Below are 18,582 nucleotides of genomic sequence, written 5' to 3'. Positions count from 1 at the left end.
GAAGAGGGCATTGGGTGCCCTGGAACTGGAGTCATAGACAGTTGTAAGTCATCTGTTGTAGGGGCTAGGAATCAAACTCAGGTCTTCTAAAAGAGCAGCCAGTGCTAATAATTGCCAAGCCACTTCGCCAGCTCCAGAAAGTGTTATTTATTTGTTTAGAGACAAGTTCTCACACTGTAGCCCTGGCTGATCTAGAACTTGCTCTGTAGAGCAGGCTGATCTTGAACTCACAGAGATGGGCCTGTCTCTGCCTCCCAAGTGCTGGGATTAAAGGTGTGTGTAATAAGGAGGCTGCTAGTTAGTTCCTGGCTGCTTAGCCCTGAAATAATCACACAGAAACTATATTATTTAAAACACTGCTTGGCCCATTAGCTCTAGCTTCTTATTTTCTAACTCTTATATCTTAATTTAACCCATCTCCATTAATCTGTGCATCACCACAAGATCGTGGCCTACCAGCAAAGTTTCAGTACATCTGTCTCTGAAGGCAACTCCATGACTTCTCCTAACTCTGCCTTCTTTCTCCCAGCATTTAATTTAGTTTTCCCTGCCTAGCTAAATTCTGTCCTGCTATAGGTCCAAAGCAGCTTCCTTATTCATTAATGGTAATCAAAGCACACAGAGGGAAATCCAACATCTGGTTTGTGCCACTATGCCCAGCTATTTTTTAAGTTTTTTTTTAAATATTTAATTTCATTTGCATTGGTGTTATGCCTGCATGTATGTCTTTATGAGGGCATTAGATTCCCTGGAACTGGAGTTTCAGACAGCTATGAGCTGCCATGTGGGTGCTGGGAATTGAACCTGGGTCCTCTTGAAGAGCAGTCAGTGATCTTAACTGCTGAACCATCTCTCCAGCCCCACCCAGCTATTTTTTAAAGATATTATTTCTGTTTTTAATTGTATGTGTGTCTGTGAGTGGGTATGCCCACATGGGTGCAGCACGCGTGCTGGTTAGAAAGAAGCATCAAACTGGGTGTTGGTGGCGCACACCTTTAATCCCAGCACTCGGGAGGCAGAAGCAGGCAGATCTCTGTGAGATTGAGGCCCACTTGATCTACAAGAGCTAGTTCCAGGACAGGCTCCAAAGTTGCAGAGAAACCCTGTCTTGAAAAAAAGAAAAAAAAAAAAGGAAGGAAGGAAGAAAGGAAGGAAGAAGCATCAAATCCTTCCCCGGAGCCAGGTTTAACCAAAGGTTAGGAGCCTCGCTATATGGTTGCACTAGGTGCTCTTAACTGCAGAGCCATCACTCAAAAAAAGTAGTTTTCTGAAATAATCCCAATCACATCTTTGTTGTTGTTGTTTGGGTTTTTTGTTTGTTTGTTTGTTTGTTTGTTTGAGACAGGGTTTCTCTGTGAAACAGTCCTGACTGTCCTGGAACAAACTCACTCTGTAGACCAGGATGGCCTTGAGCTCATAGAAATCTGCCTGCCTCTGCCTCCTGAGTGCTGGGATTAAAGGCATGCACCACCACCACCTGGCTCCCAATCATATCTTTAAGCAGCGGTTCTCAACCTTCCTAATGCTGTAACCCTTTAATACAGTTCCTCATGTGTGGTGACCCCCAATCATAAAATTATTTCCATTGGTACTTCATAACTGTAATTTTGTTTCTGTTATGAATCATAATGCAAATGTTTTGGAGACAGAGGTTTATTAAAGGGATTGTGACCCACAGGTTGAGAACCACTGTCATTAAGGATGAGTACTAGGTCCTTCAAGTCTCAACACAGAGACTAACATTAGAACATTGGTGCCTTTCAAGGCTGACTTTGGGGCTGGGCATGATGGAGTGTCCTGTAGAAGGTAGAAGTAGCACAGAGGAGGGAGAAGCAAGAGGATCCCAGCAAATTCAAGCCCATCCTGGTCTACATAGCAAGACCCGGCCAGTCAATGATACCTCAACTACAGAACAAAGAAGCAAGGAGCTGGAGAGAAGGCTCAGTGGTTAGGAGTTGTAGAAATTTAACTGAGTAAAGACGTGTGACATTTGTTTATGCTGCACTTGTTTAATGATGTAAGGATGTGTGTCTAATTATGTAAAGATGTGTTGCTGTTTCACCTTGCCTGCCTAAGGCACCTGATTGGTCCCATAAAATGCTGAATAGCCAACAGTAAGGCAGGAGAGGGATAGGCGGGGCTGGCAGGCAGAGAGAATAAATAGGAGGAGGAAGCTAGGTGAGAGGGTGGGGGTGTGTGTAATGAGAAAAGAGGAAGGAAAGAATGAGGGAGAAAGAGAGGGATATGTCCAGGGCCAGAAGCCAGGCAGCTGCCAGCCAGCCAGACATGAGAAGCAGCGACAGTAAAACATAGATGAAGAAAAACATAGATGAAGAAAAACAGGTTAAGTTATAAGAGCTAGCAAGATGCAAGACTAAGCTAAGGCTGAGCATTCATGATTAATAAATCTCTGTGTCATGATTTGGGAACTGGTTGGCGGCTCAAAAGAAAAAGCCAGGTACAGGCTGCTCATCCAGAGGACCAGGGTTTGATTCCCAGTAGGTAAAGAGTTGCCAGCAATACCATATTTCTATACAGGATATGGTGCACAGAAAAGTGAGGACACCTGCTACATGGGCAGAGAAAAGGATGGAGCAGAGAGCATCTTCACGCAGCAGGAAAGGGAGATGACCGTCAAGTGCAGTGCACACTCAAAGCTGTTCCCAGAAAAGCTCAAGTGTAACACTTACAAAAACACCCATCCTGATTGTGACAGTCAGAAACAGTTGACCAGTGGTACTAATCTACCTGGCAGCTGTAAGCCCCGGTCTCTGGCCTCCATCTTTGGAGGCCCTGTCCCTGTGCTCGCCAAAATCCTGACCACGCCCTCAGTCTACTTAAACTGCTTCCCTGGAAAGTTTCCTCCTGGTCTCCCCTCACCCCCCATCACCTACCCCTCCGGGGCTTCAGGGCCACCCGAGAGCGCAGGAATCCCATTAAACCTGACTATTTCTTAATTTGGCTTGTTGTTATTTGACTTGATTGGGATTTTTTGCGTTGGCAGAGAGCTCGCGTTAGGAAAAATTCCTAACAGCAGCATCTCCCCGTGTTGCTACTGAAACTACAGAGCCTTCCTAAAAGGGTTCATGTTCATTTTGTGAACTGTATCTACTGACCATTCAGATAAATTGTTTGTTTGTTTGTTTGTTCTGAGACAGAGTTTTCTATAGCTTTGGAGCCTGTCCTGGCTGGCCTGGAACTCACAGAGATCTGGCCTGTGTCTGCTGCCTCTTTTTTCTTCTTTCTTTTTCATTCATTGGCCAGTCAGGCCTTTCTTCCTTTTTTTTTTTTTTTTTTGAGACAGGCTTTCTCTGTCCTGAAATTCACTCTGTAGACCAGGCTGACCTCAAACTCAGAGATCCACCTGCCTCTGCCTCCAGAGTGCTGGGATTAAGGCTCCTTAATGTATTTTCTAGTCTAGGGAAAGTAGCTCAGTACAAGTGTTTTATGTAGTTAGTGGAAGGCCCTGGGTCCATTTTCTATCAGAATCTCAAAGAGGGGAGAGGAGTCAGAGTCAGTCATTCACTCTAAGGTGCGAACCTGTGGGAGACTTGGCTAGCATATGCAAGGTCCTAGATTGGATCCCCAGAAAGGAAGAAGGGAGGGAGGAAAGGACACCTCGCAGAAGCTTTCATAAAACTGACATGGAAAGAGAGCCTTTCCCACGTAGATACTTTGCAGTAGGGATGACACGAGAACAAAGACAGCAGGGACTTGGGCCGGCTCTCATCGGGAGGGAAATGCTTGCATGGGAGACCAGGTGTGGCGCAGGAGCAAAGCGTGCGTGGCATGCAGAAAGCTCTGCAGCCAGAGGCCTCGCTTTCTGCACTCGCTTTCTGCACCTCTCCTCCCACCCCAAGCCGAGCCCTGCAAAGAAACTGTAAGCTCCTATCAGGGATCTAACGAAACACCAAGGCACAACCCCGATCAAATTTCAAAGCGGTTTCCCCGGGTTCTGAGGCTTAAAAGCCCAGCCATGGCCATTGAAAACATTCGCCGGCCAGTTCGAGGTGGGGGAAGTCGGAGCGACAAGGCAGAAAAGGGCGGGAAAATGATGCACTAAAGAAAGAAAGAACGGGCTGCGGGGAGGGTAAGGACCAGCGCCTGGAGCCAATGACTAGGACCGCGGCTGTGGCGCGTGCGCCAAACCGCGCGAGATCTCGCGTGAAGAAGCCGTTGGTCCGCGCCGGTGCTGCCGCTGCCGCTGCCGCTGCGGGGTGGTAGGTGGGGCGGGGGAGGGGGAGTGGAGGCGGGAGCGAAGTCTCGCGAGAAGAGGCAGTTGCCGTAGCGGAGCCCTCTGGCTCTGGGCGAGATTGTGAGTGGCTGGGAGCCGCCGGCGGAGCCGCGGACGGTTTGCTGAGCCCGTTAGTGCCGCCGCCATGTCCCGCTACCTGCGCCCCCCCAATACGTCTCTGTTCGTCAGGAACGTGGCGGACGACACCAGGTGAGAGCAGCGGAGCAGCGACTGCGCGGGGGAGGCCGCGGGCGCACGGCGAGCGAGCGGCGGCCGGGGCGGCGCGGGGGAGGGGCGGGGCGAAGATGGCGGGGCCCGCGCGGGGCCTAGGCCGCGCGCCACCGGCCTCTGCTGGCTTGCTGGAGCGAGGGCGGGCGCCGGACCGGACCGAACCGCAGCGCTGCCGGCGTGCGGGGCCGCACGCTCGGGACCCTTCCTCTCCGCGTGCTCCTGGCTTCTTCAGTCTGGCGGGCCGGACGTCTGTTTCTCATTGATCCGACGTCCACGTTCTACGGGGTGCACGCCCCCTCGCCTTGGAAGGAATTTTTTGTTGTTGAAAGAAAAGGTTGCCAGGCGGGGCGGCCCTGGCCGGTGATCCCAGCGCTCGGGGAGACCGAGGCGGGAGCATCGGCGCGAGTTCGAGGTCAGCTCGGGCTAAGGAGGGAGCCCCTGTTCACCTAGTCGGAAAACAGAAAAAGATGCTAGCGAGAAATAACGGGATGGCGGGGGAGGGTGTTTGTAGCCTTTATCTTCCCCAGCAGGATAGAGGGTGGTTAATGGGTTAGAGATAATCGGGGAGAGACTGATTGTCGAGATTTGAGAAATTAACAATTTTCCGGTTAAATGGAGTGTATCCCTCATGTTTCGCGAAAATCGCTTTGAAAACGGAATGCTGAAGAAGTCTCTCCCATTAGGGCTTCATAGTTAACGTAGATAAACTGAGGCGGTACTTAAAGTAGACGTTTTCACTCAGAAGGTTCTAGGAGTTCCAGGCCAGCCTGGTTTTCAAAAAAAAGGGGGGGGGGCTTTGTTTTCAGCGATTCCCTTGCTTTGAATTTCCCTTGGAACTTTTTGGAAGGGATTTTTATCACACGATCCATAGTTATGTCTGTAAATATTTTCTCTAGAAAAACTGAGGGTTTTTTGTTGTTGTTGTTGTTAGTTTTGTGGGGGTTTTTATTTACTCATAAAACAAGTGGTTGATTAACGGCTAGAAAAATCTCCCTTTTGTCTTTTTACATATTTGCCTCAGCTTTTACAAAAGGTTTTAGATATTTAAGATTTTTGTTGGTTGAACTGTTGAACAGTTTCAGATTAAGCTGGGGATGATGGCCCTAGCCTGTAAATTCAGCACTTGTTAGAGTAAGTTGCAAGGTAACTTGGACTAGGATGAGATCCTGCTTTAAAATAGGGAAATTTGGCAGGGTGCATGCCTTTAATCCCAGCATTTAGGAGGCAGGGGCAGGTGGATCTCTGTAAATTGGTCTACAAGAGCCAGTTCCAGCGCAGGCTCCAGAGAAACCCTGTCTCGAAAAACCAAGAAAGAGAGGAAAAAAAAAATTATTTTTCCTAACAGAGTTTCTCTGTAGACCAGGCTTCCCTGAAATTCAGAGATCAACCTGCTTCTGCCTCCGGAGTGCTGGGATTAAAGGCATACGCCGCCACCACCCGTCATGATGATTGTGTTTAAAAACATAGAAGACCTGCCTTTTATGAACAGTGAAGACTGGATTTTTAAAATTGTGATTATGTACTGTTAAGTAAAATAGTAATAGGCTTATAAGCACCTCCTCCCTTCTCTTCCTCAAGACAGGGTCTCAGATACAGGTTATGGTCTGTCTTAGGCTGGTTTTGAACCTACTCTTTATTCTGCCTTATCCATCTCCATCCTACTTACTGGCATAAGATAACCATGCCCAGCACCACGGAGTGCTTTCTCTCCACACCCCCTTTTCCAGCTCAGACTGTAGCCCAGGCTGCAGTCCTCCTACCTCAGCTTTTCCAGTGCTTGGGTTACAGGTGAGCTGCCACACTTGGGTTTTATTTTTTTTTTTTTTGTCAGTTGTTTGGTTTTTGTTGTTGTTATTGGGGGTTTGGGGTTTTTTTGCGGGATGGGGTGGTTTATTTGGTTTTGGTTTTTTGTTTGTTTGGTTTTGGTTTTGTGACAGGGTTTCACTATATAGCCCTGTTTTGCCTGGAACTCACAGATTCTCCTTGCCTCCACCTTCACAGTGCTGGAGTTAGAGAGCGGTGGGCTACCTGTTGTATGGTGTGGGGTTGTTTGTCTTTAAATTTTTGAGATAGTGTTTCTTCATGTATCCTGGAATTCTCTCCACAGACCAAATTGGCCTGTGCCTCCTGAGCACTACCTTTGAGATTCAGGAGGCTTGTTTGTTTCAGTTTGGCCAGGACAGGGATATAGATATCCATGAGTTATGCTGTTATCAACCACACAACCGTACATTCCTTAAGATGATAATGAAATGCAATTGCAGGAACATGAACATAAAAAGTTTGAGTTTTTTCATGTTTTAGGTCTGAAGATTTACGTCGGGAATTTGGTCGTTATGGTCCAATAGTAGATGTTTATGTTCCGCTTGATTTCTACACTCGACGGCCAAGAGGATTTGCATATGTTCAATATCCTTTCTTCAGATGGATTAGTGAGGGGTGTTGAAGTTTGAAATTCAAGTTTTTATGTAAGTGGTGACATCTAAAAAAATAGTCTTTTTTTGTCCTCTAATGTCTTATGTCTTCAAATCTTTTAAAATTCTGATTCATTGCTCTATTTCTTAAAGTTAATCCAAAAATAAACGTTTAAATTCCCATCCATGCTGCTGAAACTCAAATCAGTGATTTTAATGTGATTTAAATTTGAATACGTTGCTTGCTACCACCTTTGATATAAGTCAAATTATTAAGTTAATGTATTCTTGTGCTTAGCAATTAAAGTTTAGTAATCTTGTTTGTTATTTTGAATCACTTGATCAAAAACAAATTGTATAACAATGAGGTAAACTTCTCTAATATTGTCCCTAATTTGCTGTCCTCTGTTGTTACCTCAGAATGTAAAGCTGTACAGTTATGGCGACCCCAAAGAGAAAGCATGAAAGAACTTTTAGAGTAGAGTTCAACACTTAAGGCAAGTAGACAAGCCAAAGACCTCTTAAGGATCAGGCTTGAAGAGAAGGGAGAGTTTGGGAAAAGAAAAGATAAAGAAAAGCTGGAAGAAGGACAAGCCTAATGGGAGACAAAGCCTCGCTTTATCCACAAAGGGGGAAAAGGTTGTTTTTCAAAGTTAAAGATAAAGCCATCTGTCATATTTGACCAAGCATCTCATGACAAGTCCTTCTGACAAGCACTAAGAGTTAAAGGTCAAGATGAAGTTGAATGATGGCCAAGATTAAAGGAGTCATACCTGATGTATCCTACAGAATAACTATTTTCCTTTTTTTTTTTTTGTTTTTGCAAGCAGTTAATTTTCATAATTATGCCAGTTTGGTCTAGTGACAAACCTGTAACTTGAATTTGTGTGGGCCTTTGATATTGTGATTGTGGTCTTGTGTGAGTGTCTTTTCTCCTACCTTATCAAGTTAAAGTACAGCAAAATATAACATTGTTAAGTTTAAATTCAGTGTAATTGGGTTTTAGACCAGATCATCTGAGGTTCTTTGGAATAGCATGAGGTAGTTAGACCCATTCACAGAGTCCTGCCTAAAGGGGAGAGATGGGTGCATGCTCTGGGGACTACTTGAAAAACAACTGGGGTGTTCTAGGGTATGTCCCTAGAATTTGTGGAGATAGTTTCCTTGTGGTTTGTTTTTGTTTTTCTGAGTAGCTGCTGGTTCTTAGAATCCTGCTGGTCCTGCATAACTTAGCACATGCAGAAGATCAGTTGGCCCTGAATGCATTGCAAAGGGCCTTCCTGGTAGGGGTCACAATCCGGATGTATGTCCAGTGATCCTTGACCCAGAGTTTCAGGTGATCTTATTTCTGACCTTCTGTAAGGTTATTTCCTTGCCCAAAAAAGGAGAGCAGGTGGAGGGTGGGGTTGTGAATTTGGAGCCAGGAAACTTTCCTTTTGCTTAAATTCAGTTTCTTGAAACTCTGACCTTGTAAGTTTCTGGTGAAACTCAGGGAAAAGTCGAAGGCTGCTTATATGGAGCCAGTGGGCAGGAGAACCTTGTGGATTTGTTCTAAGACTTAAGAGGATCATGCCTGTATCTGGCTTTATTAATTACATGGATCCAGTCTGGTTCATAATGTTGATCGGGGTTTATGTGGTTTGAGGTAGCCTGGGAACAATGCCGGCATTAGTTTACCTCAAGAATATGTTGTACTTGGCAGTAATGGGTAGTTAGTTATTCAGGGAATTCAGAGTAGAGAACATAAAGTTTTCTTGATGGCCAATATTGTGATACCTGCCTGTCCCTACTGCTGCTGCTGTGTCTGCCATGTACTTATTCCCAGTTAACCTTCTCTTCCTATCCTTGGTTTAAGAGAAGGGTAAATTTAAAAACCTGACCCTCTAGACCAAGATTCTGATTTTAAGGCTAGCACCCCAAGAATACTTTGTCCATAATTGAATCTTTGTAGCTCTTGGTGTAAATCATTTTTAAATTATACTCTGTATAAGTAGTATGCCTGTTCAGTGAACAAACTCACATTAGTTTAGCACCTAAGTACAGTTAACCTTGAGGGATGTTTATTTAAAGCTTTCAAGGTTCTAAACTGTCAGCCTTTTTATAAAGTTGAAAGCATGGTTATTTGAGACTTTTGAAAACCTCTCCTGTTTAGCCTACTTGTCATGGGCTCAGGAAGAGAGCTTGAGGCCTATGACCCTTAATTACTTTCACACACAAAGTGAAAATCTAGTGATAGGATGAAGTAGACTGTATTTTATCTGTGGAGTAAATATGTCAGTCTTGAAATAAATGTGTCATTTTGAAGATATTTTCTTGATTGGTGCTCCAAACTTGCACTTTTAATGTTTCAAGAAATTGAACTGGATGTGTTTAGAGTGACAAGTTTAGGGTATGGTGACAATCCATTCCCACCTTTTCTCTATGATAGGGCCTTTTGTGTATTTACCTCCCATTAGAATGGTGCTTTTTTAGAAACAATGTCAAAATAACTCAACCAAGAGGTTCTCTGAGTACTGTTGACTGACATGAGAGAGGCAGTTTCATTTCCCAAATGAAAATTGGGTGCTGACAGTTTTTCTACTTAGTACTGATAATACTGCCATGGCTCTCCCCTGGAAACCACTCTGAAGTGCTTTCTGCAGAAAGCTGTGGGTTTAGGATCATAGTTAGGCTTTTTTCAGTCCAGGAGTCCTTGTGCCACTTGTTAAGAGTGCTTTTGCAGTCTGCATGGATGGAATATGCACTTGGCATAGTGATTGAGTGTATTGCTTGATGGCTGACTTAAAATGTGCCTATCAATGACTAGCATGCCTGTCTTTCCTGTGTAGTTCAATGAAGACAACTACATAAAATAATAGTATTTATTGCCTGTATCTGAAAAAGCACTTTCTCATTATAAAGAAAGCATACTCTGCTTGCTTGCTTGAGAACTGACATCTTTTTTATTTGAAATAAATATGAAAACGGTATTTTGGTTTTATTGTAAGAAACTTTGGTATCCACCAGAATTTACTGGCTTGTTTTTAATATCTTGTTTTATAAAGTTAACTCTTAGAACATGGGGAATTTTTTATAGTGTAATCTTGGTAGTTCAGTTATAGCAGCTCTTATTGCAACATGTATCTATCTACATGTGTTTATTGAGAAGTGTATACTTTCTATACACTTTTGTAGTATAAGGTGTAATTGCAACTGCTTTTATGCTGACTGAGTCGACCAAATAGTTAAGTAGGGTCTGGATGAATCTATTATGTTATATTGGGCGACTGTGAATTGTTTCAGACTTTGCAAAGCATTCATTATCAAAGTTTACAAAACTTCTCAAGCCCCTTAACATTTAGCACATTTGAGGATGTTCGTGATGCTGAAGATGCTTTACATAATTTGGACAGAAAATGGATTTGTGGGCGTCAGATTGAAATACAGTTCGCACAGGGGGATCGGAAGAGTAAGTACCCTAATCCTAACATGTACAATGTGTTATTTTTTAGACTTAAGGTTTTTTTCCCTCAAGTTGTTTCTCATAAAGAACTTAAAATTAATTGGGTAGTTGTGTGGGTGCATTACTGGAAATGAATTCATAGAATTAGACTCAGAAAGGCTATCTAGATTTAAATGAGTGTTATTAGTTCCTTTCAACTTTTGTATGTATTCTTGGAACTACATAATTGTATGTCACTGCATTTTGGTGCTACATGTTCTCTGTAGGCCAACTCTTGAATTTCAGATACTATTATGGTATCAGTTCCTCTGCTCAAGTAGTTAGCGTATTTATTAGAAAACTAATTGTAAGAAAACATTAAAAAAAACCAATAATTTTAATATTAAGCAGTCTTTTTATAAACATTTTGAAGATGAGCAAAGGTTGCTATTTGCTTTCTAGTTATGCCCCTCACACCAAAACAATGACGTACTTTGAATTACAAGATAGCATTGTTCACTTGTTTAATGTAAGAGAAAGAATTCAGGAATGAGCCTGGTAGAGTGACATAACACCTTTAAGCCCAGCACTCAAGGCAAAGACAGACATCTCCTGTTTGAGACCAGCCTGTCTACAGAGTGAGTTCTAGGCCAGCCAGGCCTATGTGAGACTTTGTCTCAAAAACAGAGGGCTAGAGAGATGGCTCTGTTAAGAGCACTGACTGCTCTTCTAGAGAGTTTGGGTTTGATTTACATCATCCACATAGTGCTGGCAACTTTCTGTAACTCCAATTCCAGAGGAATCAGGCCAAACTCTTCTGGACTCTCTGGGCAGTTCATGTGCAGACATACATGCAGGTATATCACCTCTATACATAAAATGTTTAAGAAAAAGAAAAGAATTCAGAACTGTTATCCTACAATATGAAGGTTTAGTTGCTAAGATTTTAATGTTTCTAAGTATTTCTATTCTGTTCCCCTAGCACCAAATCAAATGAAAGCCAAGGAAGGGAGAAATGTATACAGCTCTTCACGATATGATGATTATGATCGATATAGACGTTCTCGGAGCCGAAGTTATGAAAGGAGAAGATCAAGGAGTCGCTCTTTTGATTACAACTATAGGAGATCTTACAGTCCTAGAAAGTAAGTATGGGACACAATGATCTGTTATTGTTTTAATGTTTAACTACAGTGGCATTTACCTGTAATCCCAGCTTCTCAGGAGACTGAGATGAGAGGGCCACATGAGCCCAGGAGTTCTAGGCTCACAATAAAGTATTGTAAGGCCCTGTCTTAAAAGTAAAGAGATGTTTATTAACATGTAAAAATGTGTGTGTATGTATGTGTTGCCTTTTTGTGTATGTTCAATGTTTCATTAAGACTCTAAATAGACATTTGTCACTGTTTGCTTTTTCTGATATGCTTTTTAGCAGTAGACCGACTGGAAGACCACGGCGTAGCCGAAGCCATTCCGACAATGATAGGTAAATAATTTTGCTTTGAGAAAGACTCGTGTTTGTTTCGATTTCAGAGTGAACTTTTGCTCTAAAAGTAACAAATTTGATTAATATAGAATCTAATTTTTACTCTAATTGTATCTCTCCTCTGTTTTGAAAGATTCAAACACCGAAATCGATCTTTTTCAAGATCTAAATCCAATTCAAGATCACGGTCCAAGTCCCAGCCCAAGAAAGAAATGAAGGCTAAATCACGTTCTAGGTCTGCATCTCACACCAAAACTAGAGGCACCTCTAAAACAGATTCCAAAACACATTATAAGTCTGGCTCAAGATATGAAAAGGAATCAAGGAAAAAAGAACCACCTAGATCCAAATCTCAGTCAAGATCACAATCTAGGTCTAGGTCAAAATCTAGATCGAGGTCTTGGACTAGTCCCAAGTCCAGTGGCCACTGATAGTATAAATCATGATACTTTCTAGGCATGTATCATTCATTTACTCATAGTTTGGTATACTTAAATTATCAGGAATACAATGTTGCAATGATGCGTTTTAAAAAAAAAATAAAATAAAAAACACTTGTTAGTTTTCCCTGTACCAGGCAATGGTTATAATTAAAATGATATGCTGTTGAGAAGCCACTCTTAAGAGTCCAGTTTGTTTAATGTTATGGGCAGCTACCAATTTGTGGTGTCTCTGTATATTTTTGTAAAGATCCTCATTTTTTTATGCTTGAAGTATTTGGTGAAAAGATGTTGGTTGACCATAATTTGCAACATTGTCTTATTAAAAAGAAATTTTCATATCCATATTTGGTAGAAGTGTTAACCTAGAAATGTAGCTTGCTAAGAAGATAGAATGATACAAAAGTGAAGTTGTAGTCACATTACAACACTGACTGCTCAGACACATTTAGGTTCAGGGTGGACCTTTATGTCTTGTCAAGATGTCTAAGCCCATGGTGACTATTTATGATGCAATGTGGAATAGGTTTTGTTTGTTTGTTTTGGTTTTGATTTTTGTTAACTCCACTGTCTGGGGAATGATGCCAACTGGGTTAAATAGTATTTTCAGGGAGATTGAACTTTTCAGTGAAACATGGAGCCTTCCCTGCTTTCCCCTTCCCCCCGCCCCACTGGTTTCAAAGAATTGAAACATAAAATTATATATAAGAAAAGAATTCCCCCCCTTAAGTTTTGAACATGTCAGTGATGGCGGAAATCATTTTAAGGGGAAAAGACTGTTTTTAGCATAGTTTCTCTAAAATTCAACTATTGTTATAATTGTTATTTAGGGGTTTTATTTTGTTTGTTTTTTTTCTGTTAGGAGCAAGTAAACTGTTTGAAAGTACAATTTGTTTATATACATAGTGTAAAACAAAGTGAATTTTGATGCTTACAGCACTTGGTGTGTGTTTGTGTGTTTGTATCAGAGTCTGCCTGTCCTCTTCATGAGGGAGGCTTGCTCTTTACACCTCAGTTTATTAATGTAGGCAAGTTGAAAGATGACACTCCTAGATGATTCTGTGGTGCCGTGAGTTTTTGGAAAATGTTGAGTTTTAAGCAAAGGCCACATCACTTAGTTTTTGATAATGTAGGACATGGCTAAAATAAGGAAGTGATACCCTTAAATATTTATAATTTCTAGTATTTCTCTTCAAGATCGTTAGGAGACAGTAAAGTGACTTGAAATGTCCAGTGTCATTTCAGAATTAAAAGTAAGCATCTTTAAAATCTCAGACTGCTTGCTTATGGAGGTGAGTTGAGATACCGTGGGGGCAATCCTTCTAGAGGATTACCTGATTTTTTTCTTTCAATTTTGATTATAGAAATCTAGGCCTTGCTTGTAGAGAATAAAAGATGGTTTTTAAGAACTGTTTGTGGAATGTGTTTGGAGGATTAATTCTAGAATCTCTGTATACTTAATAGTATTTTTAACTTTCATTTCTTTACTGTTTGCAGTTAATGTTCTTGTTCTGCTATGCAATCATTTATATGCACGTTTCTTTAATTTTTTTAGATTTTCCTGGATGTATAGTTTAAACAACAAAAAGTCTATTTAAAACTGTAGCAGTAGTTTGCAGTTCTAGCAAAGAGGAAAGTTGTGGGGTTAAACTTTGTATTTTCTTTCTTATAGAAGCTTCTAAAAAGGTATTTTTATATGTTCTTTTTAACAAATATTGTGTACAACCTTTAAAACATCAATGTTTGGATCAAAACAAGACCCAGCTTATTTTCTGCTTGCTGTAAATTAAGCAAACATGCTATAATAAAAACAAAATGAAGGAAATAATGATTAACTGGAATTATTATAGTAGTGAATGAGTCTAAAATAATGGAAATAACCATTTTTTGTAGATTTAGGAATATTTTAATCAGTGTTGACATTAGGTACAACTAACCTGTTCTGGGGATAATAGAACTTGCCAGAAATCTACATATTTTACAGAGTACTTAAGAGTTCCTTATGTCAAAGTCATTTCATGATTGCTCACTAAGCCTCTTCAGTTAAATCATATAAGAGGTTATTTAGTAGTGTTGATAGGCATATGAAAATGAAGTTTTTGACAAGCTAACTATAAATTTATGTTTTCATTATTACAAAGTACCAATTCTGCTCTTTCCCTTTCTTAAAGAAGACATGTTGGGCTTTATGTTTATGACATGATTTTAAGAAGCTTTTTCATTGAATGTTTGTGAGCAGTTTAAACAATGACTACTTTGCGGGGAAGGGTTTTAGGTATTTTTGTGGATTGAATTCTAACTCTTTTGCAGCAACAGTTATAACTGATTTAGTATTTATGCTGTGCCAGACATGGTTAAAGAGACTTGGTTGATTCGTTCACTCTTCACAAAACCCTTTTAGGAAGATATTCCCCCATATCCGGAAACTAAGGCACAATAAATGCTACCAATGACAGAGCCAAGATTTGAGCCCAGATTTGATGCTTAAATTTTTAAAAAACAGTAGGTAAAGAGGTACCCCCATAACACTGTGCTCAGTCTGTTTTGTTAATTTATTTTTACACTCAAACTGTTTAACTTGAGAAGCTTACACATCGTTTATGACGTAGTATACCCAACAGAGCTTCACAAGGACTATATACAGTTGCACTCAAAGTGGCATCCTACTGAGACCCGGTGAGAATTTTCACTTTTAAGCTAAATATGGGTCATACTAAGTTTTATAGTCAGTGAGAACCTCTTGTGTGTCTACACTGGGCTCTATTGAATAGGACATTTGTGTCAAGACTCAAATGAAGGCTGACACTTTGCCTTTCTTTTTATTTACTTAAGCTCTCTGCCTTTTTTTCCCCCTCTAAATAAGCCAAGTAAGCAAGAAGAAAAGTGAAAGGTGATGAATGCTTCAGTGAGGAAGGACAGGTGCTACATAGAGTTTGAGCTATTAAGTTACAACCTAGGGAAAAGACCTACTGTACTATTCTCTTGAAAATTTGGCCCAGTAAGCTGCTACATCCAGTTCAACTAACAAAATCCTGTATACCACAGAGAAGAATAAAGAGAAAACCAAACTGACAAACATCCTTCTTTTATTTAAGACCAAACTGCAGCTGGAATACCCAGTACAGTTCTGCTTACTACACTTCAAGAAAGATCTGAAAGCGGAAAAAAGAACCAAAGAAGGGCAGTTCAAGCGACCAAAGGGTGGGTGGAAGGTGCTGCAGTATGAATACTGTACGAATATTTTGACTCTGGTCTGAAAAGATAAAAGAATTATCGAAAACTACATGGAATAATTGAAGTCCCTTCAAGTTTGAAAGTAAGCATTTTAGGACAAATAAAAGGAAATTCAACTTTGTACTTGTGGAAACTAATCCCTAAATATGAACAGGTATATATTGACTCATGGGTGGCAGATCCAGGATAACTTACTGGTAACTAGGATGTCTGAATATCAAGGAAGACAGCCATAGTCTCTTAACAGTGCCTCTCTTGGTCTGTCTCAAACTAAATTGGATGGTAAAGGTATGGTCCAATATAAAATTTTTCTTGGTTATCTTAAAAATCAGTTCCACTTAACGCCAGTGTTGGCAGGTCTTGCCTTTGTTTATTCCAGTGCCAGTATTTTCTGCTTAACTGTTTGTTTTGTTGGCATCTGAGTTTATTTACTTGTATACCATGTATAGTTTACATCTAACCACTCCTTCCCAGGTTAATTCCACTTATACTTGACATCCAACCATGAGGGCCCATCTCTTTCTCACCTCTTGCCTAGATAGTATGTTCAATAGATATGTATTGAATCCTTACTGTGGGCAAAACATACTGGATAATTGGAGAAGAATAGATAATTACTTTATTTAGTAAGTACCTACTGAGCACAATCTAGTGAGTCATTACAGTATGGCCACATCTTGAGGTGTATTATGGCGATTTTTTCATATCCTAATGTAATTATAAAAAAACTATACTATCAAAGATAAGTAATTTTATGGTTGTCTGCCATTTAAAATTATCTAGTATTTGTATTCCATGCCTACAAATAAGAAAACCTGTGATAAGCAGATTTACTGTGCAGTGATTAATATACTAGAGTAATAACTAAATTGTTCACTCCTGGCTCAGTCAAACAAATAGATAATCCCCAGAATAACAAGTATTTAACTTTGCATTAAAGCAGACCCTGGGTGCTATAATTAGATTATTTAGATGCAGACAGCTGTTACCCCAGTGACTTAGTATATTCTGTAATGGGAAAAAAATGTTTACCAGATTAGACTTTTTAGTGATACACTTGTACATTTTATAGGGGAGATATTCTGTGTATAGGTAATAACATTGTAGTGTCACAAAATGTTTTTGATTCCTTGGTTCCTTGTTAGGATATGAACCTGTTTATCAACATTGATTCCATCACATTTGAATTTTTGTTGTATTTTTGCCACATTTAAAACTGTCAAAAATCTGAAATCTGGAAACAGTGTAAAGCCTTTTATAACAATTTTTAAAATGTAATAGGATTACACATAAATGAAGGGAGGTAAAATGAAGGTTATTTTGTGTTAAACGAACTTTTTAGCCTGCCCAAACTTAAAAAGGCAGCAGGTACCAGGTGAGAATTACAAATTTTGGCTTCGTTTTTGTTGTTGTTTTTTATTTTGAATCAAGTTGGAAATGCTTTTATAGTTTTATTTTCAAGGACACAATAAAAATTGATAAAAACTGAATTTAGCATTTATTTCAAGATTATAAATCACATTAGCATTGGATTGGTTTTAAAGATAGAAGTTCTGTGTATTTCACAGATACCTGTGCAATTCACAGGTGTTTTGTTCTCTCCTTTCCCTCTCCATTTCCTTTCAAATTGAACTTAAGGCCTTCCAGAGGAGATAATGAAGTTGTGTGTTCACATGAGGGTTTGGTTTGGTTTGGTTTTTTAACTGTACTATTTGGATTTTTTTGCTTTTAGGGGTTTCATTTACCGGAAGATAACCTTGTTTGTTTACAAGTACAATAACCGTACTTGACAGCTCTTAAGATTTTAAGTATGGTAAATTAGAAAGGACCCCTGTGGTTTGGGTAGCAGTAGAGTTAAATTGTTTTAGCCTGTCTATTGTGCTTTCCGTGTATATTAAAGACTGTCGATATTACTAAGCACTTGCTGTGCTAAGTTGTTTTTCAGATATTCCTATTTAACTTTCAAAAGCATCATTTGTCTTCTGTGGTATGCCAAACATGTGGACAGAGATATTTGCATACATATTCCTTACACCTTCTTAAACTTTACTGGGTAAAATGTAGATTAAGAGTATTCTAAGATTTATAGGCTGTTTGGAACTTGGGTACTACAAGCTGGGTTTTCCAAACTTCAGTATCTTTGGGGTATTTTTGTGCGCCCCCCCCCCCTTTAAGTTTTTTTTTTATAAAACACTAAGATTAAAGACTGTAGAGAAGTCAGGAATCAGGGGGATCATCAAAGTCCTTAGAAAGGAAATTTCCAGAGAGGAAATGTCCTCAATGTTCAAGGATCTGATAGATGAATTAAAGGACTTGTCTTCAACTAGTTTCACCAAGATATCCTATGGAAGACAACTCTTTTTCTCTTAGTGTTTTCCTGTCTCTTTCAACAGTGTTGGTTATTAATGTTTGTATTTGTAAAGTTGGTTCACCTGTAGGCATGTAAATTTTCATTAGCAACAGTATGTGAAAGGTCTTTCTTTGTAATCCAGTTTTTTGCAGGTCATATTTCTTTGAATGCTGGAGAGAGTAAAATAAACTGGTCTAGGTGCTTTTAAAAAAAATTGTTTTTTCTGTAGACTTCGTTATACCTTACAGGTATGACTACCTAAGTAGACAGTTTTGGTCTCTGAGGTGTTAGAGCTTTATTATTTGATCTAGTCATTGCCCGTGAAAATGTGGGGAAAGCATGAAAACTGCAAAATTTAGAACCATCTAAAATCCTCGTACATGCACTTTGTCCTTAGCTTTAATTAAGGTTGTTGTCATGGAGACAACACTACATGCTGACACCAAAATACAAGAAAGCTTCTCAGTATGTGGCTACCAGACTTCATGAGTGCTTTTTATATTTTGGTGTTTATGCCTCCTGAGTAATGGACTTACAGGTTTGTTTTTGAGACAAAGTCTCTAGCCCTTGCTATTTTGGAGCCTCAGACTCCTATCTAGCTGCCTCTGCTTACATACTCTTGATTTCTGTTAATTTTCTGTGAATAATCGTGAAATGGGGAAATTTTTATTAAACTGTTTTAAACTCCAATATTTGTAAGGTTGCACAAGTTATTTGGGTTTTTTTTCCTACAGTCAGCACTGTAGAAAGTGTAGAGGAGCTGGGTATGTTG

At 40.2% G+C, this 18,582-nt stretch overlaps 1 protein-coding gene across 5 annotated transcripts; it reads left to right on the top strand.

The window, feature by feature from the left end:
* Positions 1-4,277: 4,277 nt before the first annotated feature.
* On the top strand, positions 4,278-16,950 carry Srsf10 (serine and arginine rich splicing factor 10). Of its 5 annotated transcripts, XM_085690496.2 has the most exons (7): positions 4,279-4,444; positions 6,770-6,876; positions 10,226-10,327; positions 11,283-11,445; positions 11,733-11,786; positions 11,920-12,021; positions 15,322-16,950. In XM_085690496.2, the coding sequence occupies exons 1-7, from the start codon at positions 4,380-4,382 to the stop codon at positions 15,380-15,382; spliced, it is 654 nt and encodes a 217-aa protein (XP_085546622.1). In that variant the 5' UTR covers positions 4,279-4,379; the 3' UTR covers positions 15,383-16,950. The 5 variants fall into 5 exon arrangements, with proteins under 5 accessions (XP_085546619.1, XP_085546622.1, XP_085546618.1 ...); XM_085690493.2 differs by lacking the exon at positions 15,322-16,950 and having other exon boundaries at positions 4,278-4,444; positions 11,736-11,786; positions 11,920-14,054; XM_085690492.2 differs by lacking the exon at positions 15,322-16,950 and having other exon boundaries at positions 11,920-14,054.
* The last annotated feature ends 1,632 nt before the right edge of the window (positions 16,951-18,582 follow it).

The sequence above is a fragment of the Myodes glareolus genome, chromosome 6 (genome assembly GCF_982192425.1).
Source record: "Myodes glareolus chromosome 6, mMyoGla1.1, whole genome shotgun sequence".
Taxonomy (NCBI): domain Eukaryota; kingdom Metazoa; phylum Chordata; class Mammalia; order Rodentia; family Cricetidae; genus Myodes; species Myodes glareolus.
Note: the sequence above shows the minus strand (reverse complement) of the source record. Positions and strands in the feature narration are given on the sequence as shown.

Coding starts and splice junctions, on each gene's coding strand:
- Srsf10 (XM_085690492.2), top strand. CDS start 4,380: ATGTCCCGCTACCTGCGCCCCCCCAATACGTCTCTGTTCGTCAGGAAC. Junction 6,877..10,225: donor AGGATTTGCATATGTTCAAT/ATCCTTTCTTCA, acceptor CATTTAGCACAT/TTGAGGATGTTCGTGATGCT. Junction 11,787..11,919: donor AGCCATTCCGACAATGATAG/GTAAATAATTTT, acceptor CTGTTTTGAAAG/ATTCAAACACCGAAATCGAT.